Source organism: Aythya ferina (genome assembly GCF_964211825.1).
Source record: "Aythya ferina genome assembly, chromosome: 1".
NCBI lineage: Eukaryota > Metazoa > Chordata > Aves > Anseriformes > Anatidae > Aythya > Aythya ferina.
Window position 1 is genome coordinate 192,848,432 of NC_140296.1, and position 26,729 is coordinate 192,875,160.

The window sequence follows — 26,729 nt, forward strand, 5'->3', positions numbered from 1 at the left end:
CCAGCTGTCTAAACAGAAAGTCATTTAGTTTGTGTGGGCAATGGTTACAAAGCATATTAAAAACATTCCAGGGACATCATCTTGGTCAGTGCCTTTGCCAAGCTTCTTATTGAAAATGGTACATTCCCTCCTTTAAACAAATGAGTGTGTTGTGGGAACTGACTCATAATGCTTTGGAGGAGAGACTAGGATCTGCAGTTCAGAGGTTGTGAAAAACTGCAAAAGTTCTCACACAATGTTTTAGAAACTAGCAGTCAGAATGGTGAGATGCCATTTAGGATGGGCGTTACCTCACCTACCTTGAGCTAACTAAACCATAGGCTTGTATATGTTAATGCTATATAGTCACCCTAGGCTTCTTTTGGAAACAGAGGCACTACCAGGGCACAACTATGTGACCATCTCTAGCTCTCTCCTTTAGGATGGGATGTGCTCTATTTCCCCATTGACTGCAGTGAAAACAAGCACTGGCCTGTCCCATATTGCATTCCCTGACAGGCAGACATGCTGGACTAGTGTATATTTTGCAAACACCACTGTGGGCAGCAGTAATAGAAACTTCCTCCCATTGTCATGCCAGAAAGAGCCCTGAGGGGTGAAAGGGCAGTGCAGCTCCCCTCAGCCAAGCTCCTGCTGAGCCAGTGATGAGAGTTTTTTAATCAGTGCATATGTCTGAGGTACTTTTAATGAGGCCATCAACTCACTTATCTATGCTACCAAATACATGCCAGATTATAACAATTTCCAGTCATTGCCCATCTGGAGCAGATTCAAACCAGTGGTTGATTTTCAAAAGCAATTCGAAAATCAAAATCAATTAAGCAATCAAATCTTCCAGCTGCAAACAATGTCCAGATTTTCAAGCCAGCGATGTAATGTTTATGTGTGTTGACTTAAAATTACTTAAATGTCCCATCAGTACCTCGGAGTTAATTGGTATGTTATTGCTTGTAGCTGTGACTTTCCCACTATGTCTACCCACTAAGCATGTAAAGAAAAGGATTAAATCACAGAGGTAATCAGAGTCAATAGTGTAAAAGAATAATACTTTTCAGCCTGAGAAGAGCTAGAAATTTGAGACAGCCGCAACTCCATTTTCTTTTAAGTAGCACAAATCACAATTAAGGAAGAGGCTGCTAACTTCATTTGCTTATATTTCATAAATTCATTATTTCCCACTGTAAAGTAAAAATCCTTATGGGGGATTTTTTCCTCTTACATTCTGATGTTTTATATGCTGAAAAAAAATGTGTATCACAGATTGCCCCAAATGAAGTATTATTTAGGTACTAAAATGCCCCCCAATAATACTACCATATGGAGTTACTGATGTCAAACCCTGCCAGGATTTTTAGGAGTATCTTCTTTGCTTTAGAGAGAAGGCCATTCAGTAGAGTCCTTACATGTGGTATTAGAGAAGTAGAATATCAGGCCTGCCCTGAGTGTCCATAAAAACTGTTGAGTTAAAATTCCATCTAAAAAAGAACTTAAAAAGCAAGAATGGCAGATTTATAAATATATTTTAAAACACATATAAATGTGATGTTCTAAAAACCCTCACTCTTATCATCTCACTTCTCCATGACCAAGATTAGCTAAAATATCTAAGCTAACAGCTTCCAGAAATAAATACCAAGAAGCTGGCCACAGATTCTGGAATTCCCCCATACCTCTTGGTCCATGGGGACACAGAGCGACCTTTCAGATGCAACACAAAACCAGCTGATTTCCTCTGGCTTTTGTGTGAGATGAAAGCTAGCTCAAACAACTTGGGTGTTGTAAGTAGGCAGGGAAGGACTACTAATATTAGCCCAATATCTTAATTGCTCTACTTAAGTGGCTGTGAACATGCCCAGAGCTGGCTACAGCACAGTGAGAAAGTTCTCACTGACTTCTTTGGGACCTGGATCAACCTTTTAGCTTTGAAGGAGCTGGGAAAGTGGCAGGAAGATTGGACATCTTCCTTGCTGCTGTCGTGGCTTTACTGACATTTACACCAGCTGAGCCTTTGCCCTGGGATATGCACAGCTTTATGAAATCTATGACAGAAAATAAAATCACAACATATTTTCCCATCCAAAGGGGTAGCAGCGAGATGAAATGCCAAATCTCTGTTAGAATCAAGAAATTGATACCCCAAAATGTTCATATACCAGTCAGTCCAGTTGGCCTAATACTCTTGGTATTAGGTAGGTCACTAATGGTAGACTTTTTTTATCCATTCAGCTATTGTCCAGGGAGCTGGATTTATGACTTAATTCTGGAAAAGAACTGAGAACGACATGGCCAGGAATGAATGGCAGGACATAGGGTGCCTGGGCAAGAAAATGCCTGTGGAATCACAGCCTAAAACTCTTCATTCGCGTCCAGAGGATGCGAATTAATGCTGGTCCAATTTGTGGGATAACACTATAAATGGGTTTCACCAGACCTTGAAACCCCTAACATTGTTGCTGATTTGTGAATACAGAAATTTAGCCTTGCTTCTGTTAAAAAAAAAAAAAAAAAAAAAAAAAAAGTGCTAAACATTATAGTTTTACTTGTTTTCTGTTGAAATGAATTAAATGCTCTGTGAAGTATCAGAGGGGCAGCCACCATGTCCCAGCTAAATGGCTTGTTTTTAGCAAATTACTTTCAATTCCTAAGCAAAAAAGAATTTAATCAAGTGTCAGAAACGAACTACATCTTGACAGATTAGCAGGGTTGCTGCTGTTAAAACAAATTTGTTGCCAGATTTGTTTACAAAACTTCTCTTTCAGGGATGGGTGAACTTCCTGGAATTTGCCAATCTTTTGAATAAATATTGTGGAAGATTTGTAAAATAAGAATTAATTAAATTTTTCCTGTGAGTGTAAATCAGGTTTTTCACTCCATGTAAAAAAAAAAAAAAATTGCTTTTAAGCAAAGAGAAGTCTTTGCTTAAAATTCTCTCTTAAGCAAAGAGAAGCCTTTTTTGGGGTGTGTGGAGGTGCAAAGAAATCTGAGTGCTTACTTTTCCCTTCCAAATAAAAATCAGGGTCTAGTGACTATTACTAATTCAAGAATTGCAATTTATTCATTAGACTTGATATATCCCTCTAAGTTTCTTTGTAATTATGAAATGAGCTCAACACATTTGACTTCAGCTTTCCAATCCCTCAGAGGTTTGTGCATTTTTAAAATGAGTCTTTTTGTTTTGGTTGCTTCTGTGCAATATATGGCAGTATATTCATTTCTGGAAGTAGGGCTTTTAGATACTGACTTCTGTATATGACGTGTTGCTCTACTGAAGGCTTTTGAGTGTTAGTTTCGATGGGTGGTGTCACCACCTCAGACAAAGAGATAAGCATATTGGCATCATCCTTTCATTCTGCTGGGATATCTGAAAGGATCAGATGGTGAAATGCTCATTCTAGGGAGGGAGCAAACAAGGATAAGCATTCGCATTCCGCCTTTTCCTTCGCTGCAAGTTGGTTTTTGCTTGATTTGTTTTTGTTGTTGTTGTTTGTTTTGTTTAAGTGATCAATAGGAAAATGTGCTTCATTTGTGAAACAGCAAACCTGTCCTTTCATGTATAAAGTCAAGCAAGAGTCACTAATTATCCAGTCTGTGAGAATGATTTTGTTACAGCTCCATACTTCCTTGGAGAGGATAACTCTTTTCTAATAAACAGACAAGCAAGTTTTTTTGTTTGTTTGTTTTGTTTTTTTGTCTGTCTGTGTCAAATGTCACTAACCTGAGATATTAATCCTTGACAGAAATCTTCCACTGCTACCATTCAGAAGACACTGTTTCTGGCAAAGCCAGTAGTAGACATCAGTCTGGCAACTGACTGTCTGCCAACATCAGCAACAACCTGAGGGACACCAACATCACTGTCCAGGTAAACTAACCATACCTGCTGTCAGCAGGCCCTATAGATAACTTACCAAAAAGTTCCTGTGTGACTTCACAGAAGACACAGGTTTGAAAATGAAGCATGATGCATTCAGGCACATAGTCTTTCTTTGATTCTTCAGGTGTCAAATCAGGACGGAGGACTGATTCTTCCCAGTTACCTTTCCAAAAAAAAAAAAAAAAAAAAAAGTCCAGCTTTTGAAACTATCAAGACTGTCTCTTCTTAAAGGTTTGATCAGTTAGAGCTACCACATGCTGCTGCTGTCCTAATTAAATTAAATTCTGCTGGGGCCATCCTTCCAAAGCCTTGCTGGGTGCATGTGAGCAGTGTTTCCCACAGTCTTATGTATGAAGCTGCACGTTGGCAGGACGGATAAGCATCTCCATTTTAAAGACAGCCTCAAGCTTTTGCTTAAAGAGGCTAACACTGCCACTAACAACTAGGAAATCCTGGCAGATAGTCCACAGGAATATCTCTTTCTATATTTGCACAATGTCAAACACACTATCAGCACTGAATAAATAATAATCAGAGAAACCTGGAGTCAGCCAGGAAATAGCTGTGAATGAGACATTCATATTTTAAAACCTGAAACTGCAAAATTATCTTCTCATGATTCTGGGAAAACTGTTCTTTTCCTTTTTCTCCATTGTTTTCTTTTTCTAAATAAGAAGCGATGATGATGATGATGATGATACCAAAAAAAACCATGCCTTTATTTGGTCCTGTATTACATAATTTAAGACAACATCTACATCTGAAGTGTCTTGCCTGCATAATACATAAAATCCCTTCAAGGAGCAAAATGAAGAACGCTTCTGTTTTTATCCAAAGAATACGTTTCTAACTTCAGAAAAAAAAAAAATAATATTACAAGTGAAATATAAATATACTATATAGGAGAAAGACGGAGAGCCATTGAAAAGCAATTTCACCAGACAATCTTGCTCCTAATAATGTCTGGACAAAGTCAACTTTTTTTCTAAATATGGCTAAATCTCCACATGACACAGATTTATATGAGCCATAAATCTATAAAACAATGAACAAAATTCATGGGGAATTGAGTCTTCAGCTCTATAGAAATAATAGTAAAGGGCAATTCCCTTTAGTAAAACAAGTTCAATTTGGTAACTCTCATTCAATTCAGACTCTTGACAAACATTCAAGGTGGCTCTTTCTTCACAAAAGAATCAATTACGTCTCCTTGTCTGTTGATGTGTAGAGCTCTGATAGAATACATGGGGTATTTCAATACTGTATTTTTTAAGGTTACAGATAAGAAGAAACAGATTCTTAAAGTTCTTTAAAATCTGCTTTTATAATTGCTGCCAAGGATACATGTACAAACATATTTTTTCTCATTTATCGGTCATCTTTAATGGAAATAGAAAAGATCCAAGAAATCGCTCGGTATAATCAAATCGCAATTAAGTTAGTCCAGGAGCGTTTTCCAAAAGATATAATGGCAAGGATTATAAAGGAGAAGAATAAACTGAAAACGCAGAATGCCAAAAATCACCATCTGCTGAGATGATGGAGTATCATGCTCAAAGCTGTTAAGGTGTTACTAGAGCTGTTGTATGTTACAACATTAAACAGTTAATTGCAGTTCATGGGTTTGAAGTAAAAGGACTGGGGCCTGCTTTTTACCATAGCAACCACGAAAAAGGAAATTTCTTAAAGCATGTATTCAATGTACACCAGAAAAAAAAAAATTATATATATATATATATATATATATTTGAGATTCAGCATTTAAACTGTAATTATTTGGAGAAATTCTTTACATTCAGAGTATCCTGGAGAGAATGAGACATTTATTCAGAAATTACCAATGGTCTTTTCTGAGGGACAAGAAGATATATTCGATTCTGTATCTTATCTCACTACCAACTGTTAAGATGACTCCTGCTGCTTAGGTAAACAGAGCAGGGAAGTGAATGGATAGAAAAGAAAGGAAAACTTCTCTCATTGACGTGTGGCCAATTGTGCTGCAGGCAGGATACGGGTACAAATGAATCAATCAAGATCACGTGTACTGTTGTTCACCTCTTGCTACTCCAACCATTTCTTGTGTTCGCTGAGGTCAGCCTATTAGTGCAAGAGAAGTAAGTTATGAGGACAATGTTTAATCCCAGGTCAGCTCGAGTTTGAAAGGACAAGAGAAAAGGAAAGTAAAAAAACAGTGACATCATGAGGGTTTGATATTGATGGAACTTCTTACCCATGTGCCCTTTTGAAATAATATGCTGGTGAGTTCAACCATCTTGCAAGAAGTGGTCCAGTTTTAATGGATACACCGAGGGCTGGAGACAATAGGAGGGACTGCATTTCACCAGCCCTGAACTAATTGAAGGTTTGAATAAGGAAATGTTTTTAAAACATCTGTTCTAACTGCTGAAAACAATTATGTCTGTGGTATCTGCCAACTCTCATAATCTTCTGCTGTTGTTTTAGAAGTGTGCATGGGAAATTTTACAAAATCTAGGACCAATAATCCTGTGGCCAACACAGCATGCTCTTAGGCTCTTACACCACAAATGCAGCATAAGAACTGCACAGAACAGTTGGCTATGTTAAGATTCAGATTGACAAGGACAGACTGAGGTTTTTTTGTCAACTGATGTATAAATTTCCATAGGCAAAATTACTAAACCCCGAATAAATGGAGGAATTCATCCACATATGAGCCCCTTCACAACCTAGAGATGCCTTTCAAGTTTTCCCTCTGCAAATCCAGGGGACATGTAGTCGTGGCACAGCACATCTGTTAAGTCCTCCAAAAAGACCACTTCTAACCCCTCCAAACTTATTTATCCATTTCTAGGAATTCGTATTGTATTCCTATTAAATGTTGTGTTAATCGAGGGACTGTTGTGAGGTCTGTTCACCACCATAATTCACTCTGTTTACATACAACCTCCAACATCCTATTTGTATTTGTTTATAACTGCATGACACAAGTTTTGCTTCACTGGTTAAGAACAGCTCAAGAAATATTTAAAAGTGCCCAGCTATACTATGACAGGAACACAGAATTCAGTAAAATTCCACTGCTTATGCTACTAACAGATTTGACAGAGTTGTAGCAATTGTGCTAATTTTGATGATGTGTGAGGGCACAGAAAGAAAGGCTCCATTGTTCTCCTAACCAGAAGAGTAGACACCTCTTGCCACAGAGGGCTGACAGTCCATTTATGCTTAGACAGATAATCTGCACGAGTTTTCAGCCCAGTATACATCAAGCCTTCTAATTTTGGTAGCCTTTCCTATATCACAGGCTACAATTCCAATAGTATTTCGAATGCATTAGCTGCCGCGATGCCAAGAGAAAAATAATGTTCTTAATGCAGCAGGAAAAACTGGCATTCTATTATCAGCTTATTACAGGGCCCTTGAATGTAAATATGAATGCAAGTAAAAATGTAAGAGCTCAAATTTGGTATATACAGAATAAGACTTCAATTCCCCATAAGGAAGAGGAGTTTGTGTTTAAGAACTGCTTTGAATTTGAATATTTTTAATTGATCTTATATAATAATAATTCAGCAGAATTAAGTACAGAGGGAATCTACAGATGTCCACTGTCCCTTAAGGGAAAAGCATTTTTTTTAATCTGTCAATGAAAATGTTCAGAAAACAAAAGCCAGTTCTAGCTACAATCTCACGTCAAATAAATGGGTATCTAAGCTACAAAATATCCAAATACGAATTTTATAATTATTTTTAATTAACTTTTTTTTTTTTTCCCTAAAATAGTATTGCTCACTTTTTATTAGTCTTGTAACTTTTGCATGTATGAGATGCCTCATGCTAAAGTACCTAGAAATCAAGACATAATTCAATGCCCAGAGCTGCACCACTGGAGGTTATTAGCTAGTTAAATATTTGATAGCTATAGATCTACAACGATTTTCTTAGTATGAGCCTGGAAATTTGGCTAACAATCTTGGCCCCTATGTGTTTCAGAACCATGCAACCTTCAGAGGCAAGGCTGAATATTTTTATTAATGTATTTGCTTTTGCCTTCTTGACTGCCTATGTTGTATTTAACTCCACGTATCATTAGATCTGTTTGCTTACACTTTGTCTGCTTGAAGGAAATAGTGGCTACTCATCAGACCATGGTTTTCCAATAAACAGACCATCAACGGATGACCTATTTTTATCATTATGAGGAGGATTTAATTACAACATTCATTAGATCTGTGAGACCGTAACGGAGGTCCATCCAAATCTGGTCTCAGCAACCTCAGTGTCTGTGCACAATGTCTGCTGAAGAACTTCACAGAAGTGCGGGCTGGCCTGTGAGACATTTTGAAGAATGAGACTATAAAAAAAAAAAAAAAAAAAAAAAAAAAAGTGTAAAAAAAAATGCATGTAAGCTGCTCTTTAAATATAAAATATATTTTTTACTTCTGCTGCCTTTAGTTGCCAGGCATGTCACTCACTGTACCCAAATTCCTGCTACGGCCTTTGGGATCCATTTGGACTGTAACGAATTTCCAGATGCTGTACATGAAGATGCTATCTTTGACTCTGCTAGCTCATGGCTGGAATCTCGTAAGGACAAAGATCCTTGAACAGTCAGCGTGTCAACGCAAGGAGCTACGGGAGACTTTTCCTGTACAATAGATCAGATACAATTGATTTCTGGCACTCCACTTCCAGCCTCAGCCAGAAATACAAGAAGAACAGGCTTGCGTTCTTCTGTGATTTCAACGTCTGCTTCCTGTACAAGCTGGAAATAGGACATACCATAACAACTGCCAAAACATTTCAGAACCTCAAGCAAGGTCTGATTTGAGCTGGCTCCCTTTGAGCAAGGGCCCAGGGAGCCAATGTGAGCAGGTTTGGCCTCCTCTGCTATCAACTGATTTAGGGCCCAAACATGACCACCACCAAAGGCCTCACCACTTGGCCCCCACTGAAACCTCTCATCTGGCTGACCTCAAACTTTCAGAGCTGGGCTGAAGGAAACTCAAACAGCTTCTGAATGCCAAGGGACAGCCTGCACAGGCTACAATTTGGGTGCCTGTACCTTAAGCCCCCTGCCTGGCCCTGTTGGCCTCCCCACCCTGCTGGCCGCTGCCCTGGGGGGGCTGGGGCTCCGTTCTGCCTGGGAGGGCTGAGGATGAGCCCCCATTTGCAGTGGACATCAGCAAGCTGCTGGAGGGTGGGACAGCCCAGAATTTGTGGAAAATAGTAGATGGGGGAGAAGGCCCCTGCACCAGGGGACAGAGGCCTCTGGCCAGAGGCAGCACAAGGCCGTGGAGGGCTTCTAGCTTCCCAAGGAGAGGCAGAGCTGGCTTTCAGAGCTGCCTGCTGAAAGGAAGGAAGAAGAAAAGGTGGTTTCTCCACAGGTGAGGAAGCATTTCAATAGAAGAAACTCCAAACAGTTTTCTGAAGAGAGAGGCAGCTTACTGGCAGGAGGTGGAGAGAGTCATCATGGCTGGGAGAGACATACGGGAGAGACCAGTCTTCTGGTGAGGGAGGCAGGAGGAAGGCAGGCTCCGAACTGCAAGGAAGGGATAAAAAGCAGGGCAGGGAGTATTAACAGACGTGGTGGTGTTTGGCGAGGCAGCTGGGCCCACGTGGGAGGCGATCAGTGAGAGCCTGGGGGCAAGAAACAAACCCCAGGACAGCGCTTCACAAGAGTGACCTGGTGGGAGATGAAAACCCACTCTGCAGTGCTTTGGCTAAAAGTGACAGAGAAAAAGGTACAGAATTCAGCAAATGTAAGTCGGAGAGAAAGAGGGATACAAACAGGAGCAATACGGCCTCTATGCTGAGAAGGAACAAAAGAAAATTGATTATGACCCATTGAGAGAGATGCAGCAAGTTGCTGTGGTGGTGTGTGCTGCCTACGCAGTGCTCAGGTAGCACGCGCAGTGTGGGGGGTGAATGGAAAGGGATAACATGCATTATTCAACAGGGTGAGCTTAATTTTTAATGCAAGTATATTTCTACACCTACACCATGGGAAATGTGTGAAAATCTTCGGGGACCTGCATTTTGTGGCTTTTGTTATTCACGCGAGCATTTTGAGGGAGCCAAGTCGAGGAGAGGACCGAGCTGTCTGAATGCAGACTCAATACTGAGGCGAGGTAACTTTCTCCATCCCCAAGTATCATGCAAAATCTAAACAACTTTGTCATGTTTTTCAAAAATGCAGGGAACTCCTACAAGCTTCATGTTTTCTGTCCTGACTGGATGGTTAAGAGCCTATTTTGGAAATGGCCATAAAAATATTTGTATTGCCGTTACTTACCAAGAAACTGTTCTGAATAAAACAAACCAGATAAATATTTAATAGGTACAATACAAGCGATTTTTGCTGCACCAATACTAGATATGCTTAATAATTTTAAGAAGCACTATGAAACATGCACTGTTATTTTGAAACAATCCAACTGTGATCTTTTCTGGGTGTCTCTCAATACAGGGAAATTCAATTTCAGCCTGTGAAGTACTCTTTGACCTGTCGTTCGTGTCTCCCATCTTCCCAAACAGTCACACTTAAGTATCTAGCACTCAATCTTCTGCTACCAGTGCACTCCCTGGATCTGGGCTAACCCAAAGTTTCTTGTCATAATTTTGTCTGATGGAGTGTTAGGCGAGGGACCCTGGGTAGTGTGTTTTAAGAAGTGACTTTGAGATCCCTGTTTGATACGGGTTGTACCGTATCACGGAGACCAGATGTTCAGGTGTCTGGTGGAGGCCTGGACATGGGGAACAGTCTTGGGGGAGCTGAAGTATTGGTAAGGAAGATGGGTCTGAATGAACTTCGAGGCTCCCGGCTGAAACCTGAAACCCTTACAGAGAAAAATGAAACACTTTGCTTTGCTTCCTACAAGCAATTGGTAAGTTCCTGTGTCCAGTGAAGATGCATGTCTGCACTGTACAAAAAACTCCTCTCTAGAAATACAATGATAATTAGTGTTACTAGCTTTGATAGCAGAGGCACGCCAGCTCTGCTAATACAGTAGGTAAGATAAATTATCCTCTTGAAGAGCAGGAGAAATTAGCTGCAGTACAGTGCTGTGTTAATGTACTTAAGACTACAACCAATATGTGAGCAAAACTGTTTAGAACAGGCTTTTAGACACTGGAACAGAAGGATGTGCGATTTATTTTTTCACACTGCTTGCGTAACTCTCTTGGGTTTGAAATGCGTAGTTAAGTGTTGATTTCCACCTCTAGCTCATGGCCATTTTTTGGTAGTATTTTTCTTTAAACTTTCGAGAGTTCACCCTAATAAGATAACGTACTGTGCGTTTTCTGGGCATAGTTCTGTGCAACATACCTTTCTTTAGATTTTCTGTTTCATCTGATTAGTGCTGCTGTAGTGTTTCAAGCACTGTTTTTTGTTTGGGGTGAAGCAATTTGAAATGCTTGTTTGAGAAATATGTTTTGTTGAGATACAAGAGCAGTGGTATGTACAAAAAATTATACTGTCACTTAGAATTTCTTTTTCAGTTCTCCATTTCTCTGACTGTTTCTTTTTTTAAGTGCTGGCTTGCTGGCTTCTTTGGCTAAGATGGAACCAAAAGCTTAATTTAGACTTTTTTTTTCTCTTGTGCTATTTCAGGGGACATTAAAATAGATTTCTCTGCTATAAGTGTCTATTTTATCCAGTTTTCTAGCAAAAGGCTTTTATGATGGCATTTGCATAGTGTTTGAGACACCTTCTGAGATCACAAAGTGATCAGAAACAGTACAGGGAGTGAACTTCCGTCAGAAACGTGGCTGTAGGGAGTGGGTTAAAGTGGTTTTTACATTTGGCTTGCTAGGTGTTGAGTTGTTTTAATGGCAATCCTGTATGCAACGCTTGCAGAAACCTCAATGTAGGATTTTTTAGGTATCCATTTCGCTTCACTAATCTGCAATTATCACACAGCAGACTGGGATGCTACGCTGTAGAAAAGAAAAAGTTTCAAAATCAGTTTCACCACAGAAAGGCAGGACTATTTGTGGGTTTCGCACTTTCTCAGTCCCAGCCTCTCTGGTATCGTTTCCCCTGAGATGCAGATTTCGCAATAAGAAATTTCATTTATCCACAGTGGAAAGAGAGACTAACTACAAATAGATGGCCAACAGGTTAAAACAGCCAGCTAGTTTGCTGGGGCTTTTCTTATGCAAACTCCATCGCTGACTGTCTTTAAGAAAGTCTTGTGATTCATTTACTGTTTCATTCCCACCAAAGTGGATACCTGGGTTCATAAAACTGTCTGCTCTGTAATAATTTCTGTTCTATAAGATAAAACCACGATTGTGGAAAATCCATTGTAAAACAGGATTCTGAAAAGTACTAATGAATCTTGCCAAGCTGCTTAAATCATAATGATTTTGTCACAAGAACATCATATGTTTATAATCTCGTTATGATATTGAAACCTTATCCAGCTGTTTTTTGTAATACTTTTGCAGCCAGTTTAAAGCCATCTGGTGCACTTGTTGTCAGGTATACATGATTTAAAACAGAGGTTCACGAATTGTTGTTGTTGTTGTTGTGACTGCACATGCAGCTTCAGCGACCTCATGGTATTTTCTCAGTATACGACAGCGGAGCTGAAACGCAAGCATGTCATTATTTATTTGTACGCGGTGATTACATGTGATGTTCCTGACAGCCACATGTGGGAACTGCTGTTTCGTTTTGTTATCTCTCAGCATTTAGATCCTGAAAATTACAGAAATGTTGAATTGATCTCCATACAAACCAAAGGCCAGGACACAACTTCGGATTTCTTCTAAACGCTGTAACTTTCCCTGTGATTTTACGAAGCCCAAGTCTTTAATTCTACTAAGTGTACATAGGAACATATGATTTTTATCTCTTGCTTGCTTAGTGGAAAGCTTGCATTTGGAGATTGTCTTATTAAAGACCAGTGAGATATGGATTAAAAAGATTAGAGTTAGGTTTCATCCGTATTTTACTGCTTATTACTTAAACGCCTTAATTTGCTTATAGTTTTCTTTTTTAATTCCATGTAATGATTAAATCAGTGTAGTATTTAGAAGCTGCTACCAAGATCAAGGTTGCATTATACCAAATTCTGAAAAACACATAGTAAGAGGAAGCCCTACTTTGCATTTGAAACAAACAGAAAAAAATCCAGAGGGACTGGGGAAGGAAAGAAGCACCTTTCCTGACTGACTGAACTCTTTTGCTGTGGCAAAGTGACTTGTTCAAGGTCATAAAAGAACTAAACTTTTGTGTGTGCAGGTGGAGAAGAAATATAAAGGATGTTTCATCTGCACTTTCATGTGCATTTTCTTTACTCACTTCCTGTGGAAGTCTTCCGTGATTAGAATGTTTGTGCCTTTCCCTCCCTTTTTTTTTCTCTCCATCTATAACTTCTGGTTCCATTAACTCCATGTATAACTTTTGGATTTCTTTGACTGATACCAGCAAATTTGAAAGAGGAGTAAAAAGTCCTAACTAAAATTGTCCTTGTACAAATGCTGTGAAAGAAAAAAAGGGAGAAGAAACCATCTGAATGCCCCTTTTGCTGCAAAGCTGCAGCCTGAGTTCAAATTCACCACAGCAGAAGCTTCTAAACTGCCAGGTCGCCCACCTTCTTGTCTCACTGTAGGGCTCTGGAGCAAAACATACAGCCATCCATGCTGCACACTTTGGCTCCAGTCTGGAGTGAAACAGGTTTGAGGAGGAACCCTGGTGCAGAACGGAGGCTGCTTTTCTGCGGCTTCAGGGCTTGGACCCTACAAGCCAAAGGGATGGGGTTCGTTCCTTGGTGCAGATCACACGGGTGGTGAGGACACAATCAAAGCAGAGCTTGCACTTTTCAAAGTAAAGGTGGCGATCAGGGGAAAGTTGAGCACATCCATTCTGATGATTGTGGAACCATTTGTTTAATGATAATGTTGCTCTTGAATACATATGGTAGGGAGGAGGGAGAATTCCTTTGGGAGGGCTTTGGAAACATTTCTCTCAAACTGTAAGTCACTGGATTGTTTCTTTTTAGGAGGGAATTGGTACATCTTGCATCTTTGATTTTATGCTAATGTTCTTTCATATGGTCTGTTTCTGTTAGAGCCTAGACTGTAGATCTGCAGTGTGTCATGGTAAGCAGCATGTAGATTAGTGCCATGTGTTAAAGTTGGAAAGTTTCTTCACTTTTTTGCTTGTTTTGTGGCAGCTTGTATTAAATAGTTTCCCCCTCCCCCCTCCCCTTTTTCTCAGTTGTGTGGTTAGGAATTGCTTTATTGCTTGTGTATCCTGTGGCAGTGTTTAATATTAGTTAGATGTTTGGCCATATGTACTTCCCTGAAATCTTATGTTGGTTTTCACTGATGGGGATTTCCTGGGTGCTCGCATCTTCCTTCTGAATCTTCTCTCCAGATACGTTATCTTCGGTAATCACAGAAGCATGATGGCATAAGGCTGTGCAGTGCAACTTCGTTAATTACCAGACTATTTGGCTGTTGTCAAGGCTTTTTGCTCCACTCTCTTGCAGTCAGTTTGAGCACAAATGCCAAACACGGTTGACCATTAACTTCATGACATTTACTATCCCTCTTAAGGAATTCCATCTCGCTATTCCTGACTAAAGTTTTATTTGCAGTGAGCACAGTTTAATGTTTTTTGTTTGTCGTAATGTGCTATTCAAATCAGGAGCGTGAAGTATTTAATTTTGAAATAGGTGCTTGTTTTAATTGCCAGGAACAGAAATAGCGGGGGCTTTGAAAGTATTAAGAAAAAAAAAATCAGGAAATAGTCTGGTATTGTAATGATGGTTTAATGAAAATTGAAACATAGGTTTATTTTTATTCTGAGTTGTCAAGTCCAGTGTCCCGTTTTTGCACGCAGCTATTATATAGTTCATTCATAACCGGAAACCTTCTAATTTTCAACCTTGGCATAAGCAATTTATGTCTACTTGTTCTTTATTTTTTTCTTCCCCATTGATGATTATGTCTTCTGATAATTAAAAACATCAATCATATCAATTTCCAGCTAAATTTTGCTAGACTAAGTCAAGCTCTTCTCATACTGTAGACTTTTAATTCCTCTGATCTCTCTGCTAACCCTTTCTGCCCTGTTTTATGGGAAGATTAACTTAAACTATTGAGTAGAATCGTACTTAATATTCAAGGTAAATCTCACCAGGGCTTTGTATCATAGCAAGACTGCTCTTCCTGCTTCTGGAAGTTGCATGTGTGGTGTATCTAAGGTTACACATCCCGTGGCTGCTTCACGTTGGTTGCTAACAAGCCTGCCGCGATTGACTGATTTTCTTTTGAGGCATACTTTGGCGAGCTTTCTGCTGCTTTGATTGTTTTAATTGTGTTCCTGTAGTTTCTTGTAGCTAGTGTTACATGACTGGAGGCACTCTGGCCAGGCCATATGGTATGAAAGATTTTAGGCTTGCCTCCAGATATTAAAGATGGGGCTTGTATATTCCAGCTACTTTTTGGAAGAGGTGGAGTGTGAACGCTGTCTGTATTTAATACAGCATCTGTTGACAGTGTATACAAGGCAAAGGGAGTTTGTCCTTTACCCTGAGTGTTTATCCATTGTAGTGTCATAAAGAGCCTGATCTCCATGGAATTGTAAGAAATTCACTTAAATCCATTTTAGGCTGCAGTGCTGTGTGCCCATCCCCAGGTTGCTTTGCTGACTTGAGCTACTCTTGTTGCTCACCTTTGGGCTCTGCTCCAACCTTTGGGCCGGCCCTGGGTATTTTTTAGCCTAAATTAACCGCATGCAGCGTCCCACAGGGGGTTGGGGCAGCAAGGAGCAGTGACAAAGGGCCTTGAAGGAGAGGCAGGATGGGACCTGGAGGGCCACATCAACACCCTGAGAGGCGTCTGCTGAGCTGGAGGCTTCGCTCTTCGGCTCGGAGCAGCGGGATGAAGGGCGCCGTGTGTGGAGCCTGCACAGCGCCGGCTGCTCCCCCGGTGTGCGTGTGCGGCCCTGTGGCTGTCAGTTTATTCTCTCAAACTCCTTACCTGCGCGAGGTGCGCCGCGCTACAGCCTCTCGGCTCCCCTCGCCTCAGCGCAGCGGCGGCACCGGAGCGCCTCCGAGGCAGGGGCTCGCACCACAAAATGGCGAGCGGCGAGCCGGACACCCCCGGGGCGCGAGGGGCAGGAGGGCGCGGCCGGGCTCCCGACACCGCGTCCCGGGCACTTACTGCGGGGCGAAGCGGGCGGCAGGGCCCCGCTGGTGGCCGTGGCTGTGGCGGCGGCTGAGGGGAGCGCAGCGCAGGCGCGGCGGAGCGGGGAGGGAGGGAGAAGGAGAAGAAGGAGGAGGAGGAGGAGGAGGAGGAGGGGGGGGGCGCCGCGGGCATGCGCGCCGTGCGGCGGGGAGCCCGATCTGATAGGGAGCAGGGGCTGACACTACCCCCGTGTGGGCGGCGGAACGTCCCGAGGATGACGTGCGGCGTTCTCGAATCCCGTGTCTCGCTCGTTCGCTCGCCGCCGCCGCCGCCGAAGGAAACGGGGGAAAGCAGCGAGGAGGGGGGCAGGAGAGCAGGCGCGGCGCCATGGCGGCCCTGGAGCGGCCCGTGCCCAGTCCCGAAGCGTTCCTGGGCCAGCCCTGGGCCGCCTGGGTGCGGGAGGCCGCCCCCCCGCACGCTCACGGCGCCGCCCCCCCGCACAGTAAGGGCAGGGACCGGCCCCGCGGCTCCGCGCACGCCGCTCCCCTCCCCCGGCGGCGGGGCAGGGGCCGGGGGGGCCGGGGGAGGGGAGCGGCGGGGCCGACACCACCCCCCTCACCCCCCACCCCCCCCACAATCCCTTTTCCTTCCTCCTCCTCCTCCTCCTCCTCGCCCGCCGGGCCGGGCCGGGCCGTGCTGCGGGAGGTGCCGCCCCCCCGGGCGCTCAGCTGACGCGCCGAGCCCCCGCTGCCATGTGTGCCGCCGTGCCCCGCCGCTTGGACCCCCCCACCCCAAAAAAACGGGAATTGTGGGGAGGGAGAGAAACGGGGAGGGGGATGCCCCGAAAGGGGGTGGTGGGGGGTGTGCGTGGCGCTGGGTGCCCCCGGGCTGGGGGTGGCGGTGAGGGGGGAATCGCCCCGCAAGGTCCTCGCCCCCCCCCCTCCCCAGCACTGAACAATACCTGCCCCCCTCGGGCCTGCCTGACGCCGCTTCTCGCCCGCAGGTGTAGAGCTGGAAGAGGCTGGAAAGGAGGGTGGAAAGAGCAGGGAGGTGATGAGGCTTAATAAAGAAGGTAAGTGGACGGTGCGTGGCGCGCCTCGCTACCTGTCCGCCGGCTCCCGGGGGCTGGGTGCAGGCAGGTGGCCGTCCCCGGGGCAACTTCGCGCCAAGTGCGAGGAGCAGAACAGGTGTATTATGCGTGATATTAGGCGTGAGGCTGGCAGCGTGCTAAGGGATGAGGCGGTTTTAAGTCAAAAGGCACCCCCACACGTCAGTGGCCATATTGGATTTCTTTCGAGGACCTTCTTGGCGCAACGATCCACTCGCTCCTCGCTGAAGATGAGCGTGTAAACCCGGGCATCAACTTGAAGCCTTGTGTTATCGTTGCCGACTCTCGCAAAAAACGCTTTTATTCATTGAAATAGTCTCTCGCGATCTTTGAGTTCATTCACTTTAGGTTAAATCACGTTTTATTCCTTCATTCTCACTGCCGAATGTGATTTACAGTCAACTGAAGCGGCCAGCATCTAATACCACCTTATGCCAGGCTAAGTCATGCGTATTATGCAAAAACAAATACAAAAGGTCATCTGGGTCATAAGGTTTTCTGGTGCCATAAATACGAACAGGCAAATTCCAGGCTAATGGTATTTGCTAATATGCCATACTTGACATAGTTCTGTCAGTTGCTGAAGGAGAAACTTCACTGGTGAGCGTAGACAAACCCATCTGACCCATTCTGTTTGTGATGTGTGTCCTTAACACGGTACTGGAGTAACACCTAATGCAGCTAGTGAAATGGTTTGGGACATACTCTCATGTAGCTTTCCATTTGTTCCTGTTCTGTTAGGATCAGTGTTATGCACGTGTAACCTTCCCATCGCGAGTAATACTTGTGAAATCGGTTCATAACAAGTGATCCCATCATAGTGAAACTTCTCCGTGACTTATGGGTGCTGAGAGAAATCCCACTATTACCTGTAATGTCATAATACATATTCTGAAATGATGTTAAGCTTCTCATCATATTATTGTTGTCATTACAGGCATGTTTAATTTTGAGCATCTTTGCAGCTCAATTGAATATTATGTCTTATAAGTGAGCCCTTAGAAAAAGAATGAATTAATCAGTAACGTAAATTTGTGTGATAAACTACAAGATTGGAGTGGAGTGCACATTAAATAAAAATATATTAAAAGTAGCATAAAACCTCCACTTTGAAAGGCCTCCACAGAGACGCCAAGCTTGGTTGTATTCCCGTCTTGACTCTTATGTGCCTGAACTCTATTTTGCGGCCCAAAAATAAGTTAGAGACGGAACTGGGATTCTAACGTAGCTTATTTATAGGTAAATGTTCAAGGCTCAAACATTCTGTGAGTCCATCCGTAGCATTGAGCATACACTTGATTCAAAAGCAATTGAACAAAAATCTTGCTACTGGAGCTTGGCCTCCATAAGGAGCATTATTTGTTGAGGTTAAATATTTTGTGCCTAGAAGTCCTTGAGCACAAGTTCTCATTGTGGAGCTATTTGAGACACAGACTGAAGAACATCACTGCTCCTTAGTCATACCTAATATGCAAATCGTTTCCTAGAACGACTCAGTCTAGGCTGTGAGCTGTAGTCTCTCCTTGTTTGTTTTTGGGGAGTTTAGAGACTCCAGCAAGGGCGATCTATTTAAATGTGCTCTCCAGAAAAATTATTTCCAAACAAAGTGTAATGTCATTATTGCTATTGATTGTGACAGGTGTGAACTGCTTATTAGTTTTTATAGTGCTTGCATTGCAGTACAGTTTAAAAGAAAAACAAGAAACGAACAAAAATGACTGCTCTATTTAGCAAACAAAAAGCTTTAGGAATTGTTTTGCTTCCAAGTGGTAACTTGCTTGGGATCACTTAGAAAGAACTTCCCAAAAGTTTGAATAAATTAGCGTGTGTCGAAATATTTCTACTGCATTCACTTAAGCAGCCTGTTAATACAGGTGCTTTCACCACACCCACCCATGTGTCTGAACGCCCACCGTAAATCTTCCCTGAGCCTCGCTATCCTTAAGAGTAAAGGTGGGGAAAAATTTGAAGGGTTAGAGAGGTTTACAGAAAACATTGCTGACATACTTGCAGAGACGCTTGTGCTCTTATTCGGATCTTGCACACATCTCTTGCGTTAGGTGTTGACTCTTTTTATTTGCTTTGTTAATAGACAAGGATTGGAGTTGTGGTGGGTCTTAATACCAAACCCAACTCATTTTTGCTTCGCAGTCTTAGGTAATTGTGTAGGGATTGTAAGCGGTGTCTTACAGAAATCAGGCTTTATGTGTATAAGGTAACTGGGGTGACAGACGGACAGGACTGTGAGTATTAAAAATTACAGCCCTGTTCAACAAAGACAGTGGAAAATCTGATCTTGCCACGCTTGCTTCTTGTAATATTTGTCTGAGTTTTGTCAGCTTTGGTCAATATCCCTTACAGGCGGCTAGGCAAGGGGCGCGTTTGGGTGAGTGAAGCTGTTCGTAGGGAGGATGGTGTGGGGAAGGGGTGGGAGGGCGATGGTCTCCTCCCTACCATGACAAGGGGGCTCGTTTGGGTTTGGTAGAACCAGGTGTCAAAAAAATGCTTCCATCCAGCTTCATCCCTGTGTTGCTGCCTCCTTTCTGGTCGCGTCCTCTGTTTATTTAAGTGACGGGCTGCTCTTCTTCCTCCTGGCAGCCCGGGTGGGACTCAGGAGATGATGTTCTGCAGTGGCAGCAGGGAAATGGGCTCCCAAACCCTCCTGCCAACGTGGTGGGTACCTCTTAGCACATCCCTGGGCCAAGGGGTCACAGTCCGGCCGTGCTGTTCCTTTCTGTAACACAAGAGATGCCTGAGGCTGCCTGCACTCTGTGCCCCATCTGTAGGGAAGGAATAACGCCATAGGAAGATTGCTCGCTGCTTTCTTTTATTCTACGGTGTGTGTATATAGGCAGCACAGAGGGAGAGAAATTTCCTGAACGTTTGTTCAGTTTTGTAGACAGAATTGCTTTTTGCATGCTAATACTTACTTTATGTTTTCCTTCAGTGATGCAGTTTGTCCATGGTTGACTTTTACTGGCACGTAGATTTGTGGAGAGGGGATTACGAAGTTGCAAGTGTTCACAGAAAATGAAAAATTTTATGCATAAATGTGTGTGCCAGAGAAAAAAAAATAAAAACAACTTTATCTGCTTATCTAATCAGGAAGCTGAAACAGTATTGTGTAACTTATCTGAGAAATCACTACCAACCAACCAGCTTAGCTAGAAGAGGGGTTATCAGAATAGGAGATGCACTTGGAATTTATATTGAATTTTAAAAAGTCGAATGGCAGATTTGAAGAATTGAAGATTTTCTTACTGATAGCATGCATAACAAAAAGAGCCTGTATTTATTTGACAATTTGTGTCCTGTGAAAAGTCACCATAACTGCGTGCTTGGAATAGATGTTGTGGCATTTTATTGCCAGTAATAACCTGCAACTGAGTTTAGATTAATTTTGGAGGCATATGTTTGACTTTATACAACATTTAAGAAAACAGAAGAATGTGAGGTTTTTCTTACCTGCGGAACTCTAGTTTATTTCTGTATAAAATCAGGTTAGCAAACGCGCAAGGATTAAGTGCTGGGAGTATTTCTAGGCAGACACAGGCTGTTAAAAGGAGCAAAAGATATCCTGTGTATCTTTCCTAACTACAGCAGGGTTAAATATGACCTGTGGGATTTAGATCTAAATCTGGGTACTTGGTGTCATAGTCAACTTCAGTTTCTCAGTTCAGTGGGTTTGTATTATTGAGGTTTCGGTCTGATGATGTGTGTGTTTTGTCTTAGATAATCTTGTCAGTAACCAGACTGTTTCATTATTGTTTAGCATTAAGGATGTTACATAAAATACTCTGTTCAGTTTTTCTGATGTTACATTAAAATCTGGGATTTTCTGTACGATACTTGTACAGCCCCCAATGTGACCATTTGACTTGAAGATTGTACGTGCAAACCAGAGCTTTTTTATCTACTGGGTGATTGTTTCCAGTGTTTTTCCTGTTTTGACTTCCCACGTAAATATCTGATGGAAAGTTTTTTGTTAAATGCCCTGGTAACATCAGAACAAAATTAAAAGGATGCTGATTAGCTCTGCTCACTGTATTTTTTTCTTCAGAAAAGTATCTTGATGGTTTTATCATTCCTCATGGAGAAATAAGAAGTTAAGGAGGATGGGAGATGATAGGGAACACTTCTGTAGGGGGAAAAAAAAAAGCTGTAGCATACAGCATTGTACTGTATGAAAAACAAGGAAGAGAACTAAAATTATTTATGAGAAGATTGTGAAAGAAGAGAAAGCAAGCAGCTGGTTAATGTAAGCACAGGGAGTTGATTTGATTTCTTTAATTTTTTGTTTGCTAGTGGTTTGTGGAGGGTGATGTCTGTCTCCTTTAAAAACATATCAAAGAAAAACTTAAGAATAAGCTGTTATTTTTTTTTAGTTGCCTTCATCTTTCACCTTTTTGTGGTGGGGGGGAATGTTGGGAAGGGCTGAGAGGGAAATAAGATGGTAATGGCTTGCCCCAAAAGGAAGAGGTGAAGAGGTCAGTGGATTTAGGTCACCTTACCTTAGTTGGTGATTTGGGTTCTTTTTGGTTTTGTAGTGGGGAAAAGAGAGGGGTGAATACTGTAAAATTTTCTTTCTCTTCCCTGTAGGCTAATAAGGTCTTCCAGAGATACTGGTTCTTAAGCAGATGTAATATTCAGGTAGAGCTTGGTGAGCAAACAGCCTGAGAATTTGCAGGATACAGAAATGTGTCTGTCCTAAAGAGGAACTTTTCCTTACCATTCTTATCTTTATGCTGAGGATAAGGGTAAAGAGCAAAGGTCCTGATGGGGGTTTTCTTCGGGACGAGAAATGGCAGTGGGTTTGAATCATTTGGGCTCTGGCGTTTGAATTCCTGATCAGATGTGATACCTGCCTCCGTTTATTTTTCCGTGGACAGCTTCGGGAGCGGAGTGGCTCCTGGTTGTGGCCTCAGACAACACGTCTTGAGGACCAGTGGTGGAGGAAGAATGAAACCTTGTGTGTGATTGTGCCCAGAAATTTAGCAAGAATTGTAGGTCAGCTTTCAGAAAACAACTATGTAACTGTGAGGCTAGAGTCTATGTCCTTTAGCTCATCAACCCACACTCTGGGTAACAAAAGCAGAGTAATGGGAGTGCTCTCTGGTCATTCTGTGGTTTGAATCGGGATTTTGAGGTTTTTGAATATGGATCTAAAACTGATGTTCTGTAAATGACTTCTTCAAAAGCTCTGTTTTTTTAGGTGGAGCATATCTCATGTTCAGGTGTTCTCCCTGTATTTCTGCAAGAGTTGCTCTGAAGGGCTTAGTCCTCCTTTAGTTTGAGGTATGTCTCTTGAATGCCAGTGAGGAAAGCACGTGTGGCTTTCTGTCCACAGACAGCACTGCCACTAGAGACCTGGCGCTGACATTCCTCCTGCTTGTTGGAACTTATCTCGGGACTTGAGAGAGAGAGGGAAACGGCGTGTCTACGGCAGTGCACCCCAAGCCCTGTTGTCAAAGCTGAAAGTGAAATAACGTGTATCTAATTTCAGTTGAGATACAGAATCACATGTGCTTCCTTGTTGATCTGCCTCTGCATGTGGATTACAGTTTATAGATGAAATACAGGTTTCCATGCTTAAAGAAGGACTACACAAGTTGCCACTGAGAAATGGAGTAATTTCCAAGAAATGGGCTTTCTGTTCCTAGGTAACTAAAAACCAGGCCATTATCAGCTTCTGTTTTACCTTCACGGCAAAAGATGTTGGCCATTTAGCCAGGGCTGAGGTGTATGAGATGGGAACAGTGGAAAATCCTATGGGAAACATGGTTAAAATACATTTTGTTTAAGTTATGTATTGCTGGAGTGATCATTCAATCTCTTGGCAGAAAGCTTAAATTTCTGGTGAAATTTCTAGGGGAAGTTCTGATGTCTAACGCTACGTGCATCACTAAGGAAGATCACTTGCAGCAAAAGCAGTGTATGGATGAGTATTTCTCAGAGTTAACTCCACCATAAGGTTATACGAGTGTCATGACAGCTTGTTATTAAGAGTAATTTTAGAATAACTAACAAAAAATACTGTCAGCTTCTATTGGGTATGGATTGATGTCAAGTTACTGAACGTCTCTTGTCTTCCAAGTTCAGCTTGGTGGAGAATCTCTTTGGCTTGTCCTTGAAGAAGCTGATTCCGGAGTTTATGGTGCAGGGTGCCAGGTGAAGCTAGTAATTTATGTGCCAAAAAACCTGTGGCTAATGCTGTAGTGAAACAGTAAGGGTGTTTGACAGATCTCTCAGCAAGTCTGTAGCGAGAAGTCTTTGATGGTTCTCCTCCTGGGTGAGGGAGAGACCCTGTGTGGGTAAAGTGATCCAGTTTCTGTCATCGTGCTGTGCATCTGTCTGAGCTGACTCAGACTGAAGATGGAATCCTGCAGTTACTGAAGACAGATATGGGGCAGAGGAAAACCAACTATTGCATGCGTCATTTCTCTCATTTCTTTTTTTTCTTCCTCTGTCCACTCTCTGTGATTGATTGTTGGTGATTTTAAGGAATTGGTTGCGTCATAACTCATGTGGCTTATTAAAAGTTATGCATGAAAGCCACCGATGATGGTGAAGTGAGCTTTCTGATTGCTTGTGGTCGTACGCTAAAGAGAAATAGAGATGTCTGCCATACTTGTGAAATGCCACGATTATTGTTCAGCAGTCTCCTTTCACATTTCACCACGTTATATTAATAATACAGCCCAACATATCTTCCTCCCTGCGTTCTTGACAGCAATAAGCCTTCAGAATAGTTTGGTCTTACTGCTTGTTGGTGTTGGTGAGCGCGTGTATATAAAATGTGTGGTGTCTGGGGAAGGAAAGACGTGGTTGTCCCAGATCCCAGGGAGTGTCAGCCAGAAGTAGCAGAGGACTCCAAGGCAGAAGTTCCAGGTCCTGTACGGCTGCTGGTACCAATTTATTTCTAGTGCAGTTTCACGTAGTCCCCAGGCTCCTCCTGAATCGTCTGCAAAACGGAAGCAGTTGTATTGTGACAGAGCCGCGTACAGCACACAAGGGGCTTGGGCTTGCTTCCCTTTCCGTTCGCTTGGAGCAGGTGTTGGGCAGAAGAGAGAGAAGAATGTCTGGCGAAGAAACATCGAGATGTAAGAATGACTGGCAAAGGACGAGTGCTTGTGAGGTTTGAGTCTATGAGGGGATCTTTGCTGTGCTCTTTTCTTTCCTTTGTTTATATGTTGTGTGTTTTTCTTCCTACTACACAGTCTTTGATGTTTTCTGTCCAGTCATTCTTCCTCTTCCTCCTGCGGTGGGGCTAGACGCAGGAGGGGCAGAGACTCTGGGATTTTGAAGTTTTATTTGGATTGGACAGCGCTAGCATCGTGGAAGTAATAGCTGTTGACAAGTTTCTTGAATCTTGCCTACTAAGACAAAACAGGATGGACTGAAACGCCCCTGTGGTAGCAGAAGGTGGCTTTAGCTTGTCATTCTTGTGGGTTGAAATGGTCAGAATGGGGGAAGTGGGGATTTACAGAAGTGTAAATCATCACGTGCGTTCATCCCTCAATCTCTGAGGGGTGTTCTCTGCTCTAGGGGAAGCCACCTTCAGGCTGGCTGCTTGTGCAGGTCAGGTCGGTTATCAGGTGATAGTTAACCTCTCCAGTAATTATTTCAGCAGCTCTTAGTTATGCCCCGTGGAGGCAGGATGCTCCTGATGATTTAGATCAGAAAAGTTTGTTGGAGCCACGCCACCGCAGCAAGCATCGACAGAGCCAAAACTTGTTTGTTTGGGGCTGATAATGGAGTCAGCTGGAGGACAATGAGCTGGGTGAATGTAAGTAATTCATCTGTCACGGCCCTCAGTAGGAAGGGAGTGTTGTTGTTTGCAGGATCCCAATGTGTAGGAGCCCCATCAGGGACTGGACACTGCTGTGCGGGGCACGGGCACAGGGCTGTGTGCGTGTGTGTGTGTGTTGTGAAATCGTTGTGCCACAGAGAACTATTTTTTAAAATAAGTGACAAAGCAGGGGTTTTAATATTGACAAATCAAAAAAGCACAGTTGCTCAGCATGATAGATGGTAGACTTTGTCTGCTAGTAGCATGCTTTTCTTAGAATGGTGCAAGAAAAGCTTTCAGGTGATGTTCAGAGAGCAGTGAAGTAGTGCTGCAAGTGCTTGCAAGGCGTCCTTACTCGAGGGTGGAAGCTGGCCTGAATGCAAATACGGCCTGGTTGTTAGAAGCTTAATAAATGAACACTGCCGTCACGAACCCTCTAGAAACATGAGCAAATGATGTGAGAGCAAGTAGGATTTGGGCAGTATAACGTAGTTGAGACAGAGGAACCTGAAAAGCAAAGCTGAATTGTTTCCAGTGCTTAAAGTTGAACTAGAGACTTGTGCACAGAAGGATGTAGAGTAATGATAGATCATTTTTTTCTATTTCCTCAAAATAACTTTTGAAACAGGGTGAATAAGCAGGAGAATGTTTGTTGCGGCAAAAATATCTTAGTGACTACTGTGAGGCAAAGGACAGACCTTTAGCTCTGGAGATCTTGAGCGAAGACTGTCCTAAGGATACAAGACAGGGAGAATCATTTAGATACAGATGTAGCCCGAGTAAATGGATCGAGAGAAAAGTCATTGTCAAAGATGACATCGTATTTCATATCTGAATGATGGGCGAGATGCTGCTGCTGTCCACAGCGATCAAGAAAGACAGCGGAGACAAGAGGGTGGGGAGAGGTGAAATCTAAGGTCTGTTCTGGCCATGCTGAGCTGAAGCTGACAGCTGCTCGGTGACGAGAGGTGTCAGAAAGATAGGCTGAGAGTTTTGTGTAGAGATAAATCTACTCTGTTTGAGACCTGTGTCCAAAGGAGCTGAGTGTGTGATTTGGGGGATTCCCAGACAGAAGGAAAAGGCAAAAATTGTAGCTCAGTAGGGCCCAAGCAGAAGATGAAGCTGCAATAAGGAGGCCTTCAGTGACCTGTGAAAGAGTTGACAGAGGGAGGAAGGGAAGTGGGAGAGCACAGAATCACGGAAATCAGAAAAGGAAAATGCTTCAAAAGGAGAAATTTATTTTTCTATGAAAGACACACGAGGGTTACGGAGGACAGATTTGGTGACGTTGCAGTACTAAGAGGTTTTCAGACATTTTAATGAAAGCAGTTGCTTTGGATTGCCAGGGACAGCTGAAGGGAGTTCAGGCTGGAGCTGGAGACAAATTGCAAGTGTAATTTGTCATTAAACAGCTCATAATGAGTTTAAAGGTGAAAGATGGATAGAAAGAGAAGCAGTGCAGTTAGAGAAACACAGGATCAGAGGTAGGCTCCCAGACAGGGGAAATACTGGTTGGCTGTCAGAGCAGGAGGAGAAAGAAGTTGAACATAAAAACAGGAAAGGAGATGTGAGGATTGGGGTGATAAGAGAGGATTTGGACAGATGTTCTGCCGTGTTCTTTTTTTCTGGCTCTTTCGTGTTCTTGTATTTGTGTTCTGCTGTGGAGCAAGAGATGGACAGGAGGAAAGGCTCGAGGAGTGAGTCAAAAGGAGGAGGAAAAAAGGCTGAAGTTGCAGGTGTGGGTTCAGCTCCACTGGAGGAATGACACGGCTTAATAAGCAGCAGGGAAAGAGAGAGAGGGGGGAAAAAGAATGCACTAACCTCATTTC

The 26,729-nt window shown here is 42.8% G+C and overlaps 1 protein-coding gene across 3 annotated transcripts in view; it reads left to right on the forward strand.

Annotated features, from left to right (window-relative positions):
• Positions 1–16,255: 16,255 nt before the first annotated feature.
• Positions 16,256–26,729, forward strand: part of ATXN7L1 (ataxin 7 like 1) — a 114,329-nt gene continuing 103,855 nt past the window's right edge. For 2 of the 3 annotated variants that reach the window (XM_084498360.1, XM_084498359.1), the window contains exons 1-2: positions 16,257–16,505; positions 17,007–17,075. In XM_084498360.1, coding sequence (XP_084354486.1) covers positions 16,391–16,505; positions 17,007–17,075 — 184 coding nt within the window. In that variant the 5' untranslated portion in view covers positions 16,257–16,390. Of the gene's footprint in view, positions 16,506–17,006; positions 17,076–26,729 lie in introns of all 3 variants that reach the window. The other variant, XM_084498358.1, reaches the window with a different exon arrangement.